The 5,875-nt window shown below is 52.3% G+C and overlaps 1 protein-coding gene across 1 annotated transcript; it reads right to left on the bottom strand.

The window, feature by feature from the left end:
- Window positions 1-561: 561 nt before the first annotated feature.
- On the bottom strand, window positions 562-4,760 carry MED9 (mediator complex subunit 9). The gene is made up of 2 exons (XM_021550481.3): window positions 4,610-4,760; window positions 562-1,347 (listed from the first exon to the last, which is right to left on the bottom strand). The coding sequence occupies exons 1-2, from the start codon at window positions 4,744-4,746 to the stop codon at window positions 1,131-1,133; spliced, it is 354 nt and encodes a 117-aa protein (XP_021406156.1). The 5' UTR covers window positions 4,747-4,760; the 3' UTR covers window positions 562-1,130.
- Between the last annotated feature and the right edge of the window lie 1,115 nt (window positions 4,761-5,875).

The raw sequence follows: 5,875 nt of genomic DNA on the forward strand, positions 1-5,875 counted from the left end.
TTGGCAACAAGTTGCTTCTTCCAGCTCTGCCTATGCCTGATTTCACAGGAACAGCAACTGGCAAAAGAATGGAAAACATCGTCCAGGCATGAGACACAGGAATTTATTGAGCTGGGACAGGCAATGGCTGATGGAAAGGCAATTTCAGTAATAAAAAATGTGTACATTGTGCTTTGTTTATCTCAGTGTTCTGCTTTACTCAGAGTTTACACACTGGCACCTTCCCAAAGAAAGTACTAGTACAGTATCTCAGTGGGGACAGAGAAAATCTCTGAGCTACAGGTGAATTGCAACCATCCCACTGGGCAGAATTACCTGTTCCAGCTGCTCAAATGTTTGTGGCTGTGGGAAGCCCCTGGATGTGGAACTTACCTGCCTTGTTGAGCCTGACTTTAGTATGGAATAACGAAAAGCTTTTATCATTTATGCCCTTTGTTTTGATTCTTGCCCTTCCTCTGTTTTAACAGGGAAAAATATTGGAGCTAGGCCCAGAATCCCAAGTGCTGCCAACATCCTGCCCCTGCTCTGCCCACATCCACTCAGTGAACACAAGAGGGGCAATTTGGAATTTATAAATCTTTATTTGACTCATCTCAGACACAACCACCAATTGTTTAAAAAGAGAAATACAGAAGTAACTGAAAGCAATCATTCCGATTCCAACACACAGGGAATGGAAAATGTACCAGAGACTCTTTCCAGGAGCAGGGCCAAACAGTTAATGCTTCCCTCTTATGTTCCCTTTTGATGTTTGGCCATTTTTAAGTAAAAAAAAAAAAAAATTCAGAAATGCCTGCTTTTTCACCAGCAGGTACTTTGACCCTTAGTGAGGAGAAAGCAAAATGTCTCCTGCTTGTTTGAAAGTAAAAAAGAATGAACCCCACCCCAAGAGAAAACAGGGGATGGGATATGTAAGTGCACAGTCCTGCAGCTGATCAAGGGAACGTGCTGCTGCCATCGTCCCAGGAGAGCACACGGTGTCCTGGTCCAGTGTCACACCCCCATGGTCCACACAGGCACAGCTCTGTAACCACAAAACCTAAAGAAAGAAATGTCAGCTTCTGCCACCCAGCTTCTGTTCAGCCTGGACAGGAGGTATCTCAGACCTGGAGAGTGGAGCTGGGTCTTTCCTACTCCTTGGGGATTTCAAACATGCAAAGGCTCTTGTACTTCTGCAGCAGCTCGTTTTTGGTCCGGACCTGCTCCCGCAGGTTCTGCAGCTGCTGCTGCTGCTGCTCTGGGCTCACCCCGATGCCAGGCATGGAGCTGATCAGCTTCCTCATCTCCTGGAACTTGTTCTTGAGCTCATTCAGTACCTGGTGAACATCCTGGCTGTCCTTGTCCATGCTGCAGAGGAGAGAAAATTGAGACACTGTGAATTATGCTATTGAAAACGCTGTAATTTCCAATGCAACCAGAGTTTAAACTGGAATTCACTGGGAAAATTGCTTTTGGTATCTAGCTACACACACCTGATTCATTTATCCCAATAAAATGACACAGATGGATAGAGACTGGGTAGCTATGGGGCAACCTGGTTTCCTGCAGATTTCCAGCACACAATCCAGTCACCTCAGGATGCATTAATCAGGTTAGGAGCTGCTCTGCAGCTTTCAAACATCACCCTGGAGCAGGCTAAATTCTCCCTCTGAACTCCTGTATCTCTCTTTGGGGAAGGTAAGATTGCGTATATGTTGTGTGTAGTCACCTGGAAAAAAAGATCTCAGTCTCACCCGTGACCTGTTGCTGCTGTAATACAAAAAAAATCAATGCAACCAAACAGCTTGACAGCAGAAAACAGAAACTGTTCCCCAAAGTGTCAGAGAGTGTCCAAAGGCAGAGAAAATGGTACTTGGGAGCTTTCAAATGAGTCTCTGGGGATTTATACTTAATAAAAGAGAAGCAGTGGGTTTTTTTTGGGCTGGTTTGTGGTGTTTTTTTTAAGAGCATCAGAATTGGCTCTGCAGCCAGCTCTGTGCTTTTCAAGGCTCAGTGTTGTCTGAGGCAGCGTCTGCCCTTGAACCCTCATTAGTATCTGACTCAGCTTTGTTAGCACCAGCAAGAAGTTTTACTGATTCCAGGCAAAAGCAAATCCCCGCTTCCAGGATGCCTGTTAATAGGGAGAGCAGGATTCTAATGGTCTTTGAAAAACTGGGAGCCTGTTCAATAGCCAGACCTAAAAATAAATCTGCTTGGCATGACCAGGGCAGAGAGGTGCTCGATTATAACTTTGGGGAATCGTGACATGGCTGAGAGCAAAACTTTTAAGCAGATGGCCGCCGCTTGTTTCAAAAGCCTGTTGGAACAAAATATTCATTATTCCCTTCTAAATAAAACTGCAGCTGGTACTATAATGTCTCCCCATTATGCAGGCACTCAGGGCCAGGTTGGCAGTGGAAAAATACAGAAGCACACACACAACCATGGCACATCTGGGGAAGGATGGGGTGACACTGCCTTTCATCCACCACAGCTGCAGGCTGGCTTTGACAGGGGTGTCCTCCTCACATCCCATCCCCTTCCCCACTCAAAGAGAACTGACAGCTGCCTGTTGCTGGTTGACCCAAAGGGATAAATATTTCAGGGTTGGTGCATTTTTTTACTCCTGATGGGTAGTTTTCCTGCTACATCAAGCCACTGAAGTGATTCCCCGTTTGGGAGCATGGAGATGTGGGAGTGGGAAGGTATGGCAAGAGCCTGCAGCTGCAGGATTCAACACAGCATCCAACCACAGCTCCTAACCTGATAAATGATACACTGGGCACAAAACCTGCCTTAAGGCACAGTGCCCTTCACTACACCAGCACAACCCACCATTGGCAGAGCCACACAGTGGGACCTCAGCAGTGATGCTGTTGACTGTACAAGGCTGAAAACATCAGCAGACTCTGTTTAGGAAAACTTTCTCCAGACCCAAACAACAGGAAACAGCACCCATCCTTGAATGTCAGCAAATTTACGCGATACATCCTCGCTCCGGAGCACAGAGTCACCTTGGAGATGTGTCCTCACAGCTGAGTCAGTGTCAGAGCAGCAGGGCTGGGCTCTGCCACTCGAGGCTGTGTTAGAGGACAGCCCGTTTGCCATCTGTCAGGGACAGGAGGCACAACATCCCACCGCTGGCCACTGTGGTGCCACCTTTCTGCCACACTGTTCAGCCCCTACGTCGGCTCAAGCCACCCAGGAAAGGCCAAAAACAAAGCCAAGGGAGGTAGCTGGGCAGCAGGAGTGGGTGGCTTGGTGGGACAGGGCACAAGATATCCCTGGGACTGTCATCTGTGAGTCACTACAACCTGATCAGTGACACATCACAGTCTGGGAGGTCTCAGCCCATGGCTACTGCCCACTTTGGTGATGTACATGCACACACCTGGCAGGGGATTTAGCTTCACTCTGTGGTCTGCACAGATCAGAGAGAATCAAGGTTAGGGAGCAGCCTGATGGCCTACACCTAGCACAGTGAGGAGACTGAGTGAAATTACAGTGTTTGTGTTCTCATGCCCATTCTGGACTGGCGTGTCAAAGGGATTAATTCCCATGGATTGGGCTGCTTGGGCTGCAGAGCCATTAAGGATGAACCTCCCTCACCTTTCAGACATGTTTGCTCCAAGTGAAGCATCAGCAGGACACAAATCAGCTCCTCAGCTAGTGCACAGGGAGAGGGCAGGAAGAAATCAATTCATGCTTCCCATGCCCACTGCCTCACCCTGCCCAGGTGAGAGCACAGAGCCTGCCTGGATGGATTTCCATGGCAGAGACATCCCCTTTCTGGGAATTCAGATGAGCATCTCCGGAGGGGTTATCCTGACCCAGAAACACATCAGTTCTCAGGATTCTTGTACCAGCACCTTTCACCTGTACAGTGCTTATCTTGAGCTGGGAAGAGAACAGTGTATGTCCCACTGAGGAAGCCATCCCCCTTTTTACAACTTCCCAGAAATGGGCTGCATTCCTGACACACTGCCTGTGCTTCCTGAGGCTGTTATCAGCCAAAGAGCACAGTTCTCTGGAGCAATAACCCAGTGGGCACACAGTGCTCCTGCTCTGGGGTTAGCGGTGGGGCAGTGTACCTGAGCCATGGGAGCATCTGCACTGCTCAGGTGACCCTGACACCACCCTGGCACCACTCAGAGTGGAGATGCACTTGGGGCTGTGCCAGCTCTCTCCAACACTCTTCCCAGGAACTCCAGGTGAGAGAAAAAGGGCAAAGGAGATGCTGGGGAGGATGGAGAGCATCACTTGCAGGGTGACCGCTACCTCTTCAGGGCATCCTGGGGAAGTGAGGGCTGTGGGAGCATCACTTGAGGGAGGGTCCAATAACTCAGCTCCGTGTTCAAGGCATTATGAGGATGCTAAGGATGAAAAAACAACTTCGAGGGAACCCCACTGCCTTCTTCCCATCCAAAGCAACCTGTGGATGCCGGGAGCCGGGTGAGCATCACTAAAGGGGGCGGGCATCCCTTTGCACCCCCGAGGGTGCTGTGGCTGGGAGAACGCCACCGGCTGGGAGAACACCTTAGCCCTGCTCCTCACGCAGGCCCCGGGCGCTCTGCGGCGAGGCAGCGCCGAGCGGGGCGGGGCGGGGGGCGGCGGCCGTGCCCGCCGTTACCATTTGATGATGTCGTGGACGAGCGGCAGGAAGGAGAACTCCTCCTGCGCGGGCGGCAGCGGCGGCGGCTTCTGCTCGGCGGGCGGCTCCGGCGGCGGCGGCTCCTCGGCGGCGCGGCCCGCGGGCCCGGACGCCATGGCGGCCCGGCAGTGACGGAGCGGGGCGGGCCCGGCCCGGCTCCGCCTCACGGCCGCCGCGCCGCCCTCACGGAGCGCCGGGCCGGGCGGGGGCCGTGCCCCGCGGCCCGCTGTCATCCCCCCGAAACTTCCCGTGATGCCCGCCGGAACTGACAGTGATCCCCCCTAAACGCCTCCATGGTGATCCTGCCTGTGCACCCCGCCAGTGATCCCTCCTGCAATCTCCAGTGATCACAGAGACCCCCAGTGATCCCTCCTAAAACCTCCAGTCATCCCCCAGAGACCCCTGAAACCTCCGGTGATTCCAAAGACCCCCCGTGATCCCTCCTGAAAGCTCCAGTGATCCCTCCTAAAACATCCAATGATCCCTCGGAGACCCTCAGTGATCCCTCCTAAAACCTCCAGTCATCCCCCAGAGACCCCTGAAACCTCGGTGATTCCAAAGACCCCCAGTGATCCCTCTGAGACCCTCAGTGATCCCTCCTAAAACCTCCAGTGATCCCTCGGAAGCCCTCAGTGATCCCTCCTAAAACCTCCAGTGATCCCTCGAGACCCCCAGTGATCACCCTGAGACCTCCAGTGATCCCTGAGACCCTCGGTGATCCCTCCTAAAACTCCAGTGATCCCTCTGAGACCCTCAGTGATCCATCCTGAAACCTCCAGAGATCCCTCCTAAAACATCCAATGATCCCTCTGAGACCCTCAGTGATCCCTCCTAAAACCTCCAGTCATCCCCCAGAGACCCCTGAAACCTCGGTGATTCCAAAGACCCCCAGTGATCCCTCCTGAAACCTCCAGTGATCCCTCCTAAAACATCCAGTCATCCCCCAGAGACCCCTGAAACCTCGGTGATTCCAAAGACCCCCAGTGATCCCTCCTGAAACCTCCAGTGATCCCTCCTAAAACATCCAATGATCCCTCTGAGACCCTCAGTGATCCCTCCTAAAACCTCCAGTCATCCCCCAGAGACCCCTGAAACCTCGGTGATTCCAAAGACCCCCAGTGATCCCTCCTGAAAGCTCCAGTGATCCCTCCTAAAACATCCAATGATCCCTCGGAGACCCTCAGTGATCCCTCCTAAAACCTCCAGTTGTCCCCCAGAGACCCCTGAAACCTCCGGTGATTCCAA

The sequence above is a fragment of the Lonchura striata genome, chromosome 14, assembly GCF_050655825.1.
Source record: "Lonchura striata isolate lonStrDom1 chromosome 14, ASM5065582v1, whole genome shotgun sequence".
NCBI classification, from domain to species: Eukaryota; Metazoa; Chordata; class Aves; order Passeriformes; family Estrildidae; genus Lonchura; species Lonchura striata.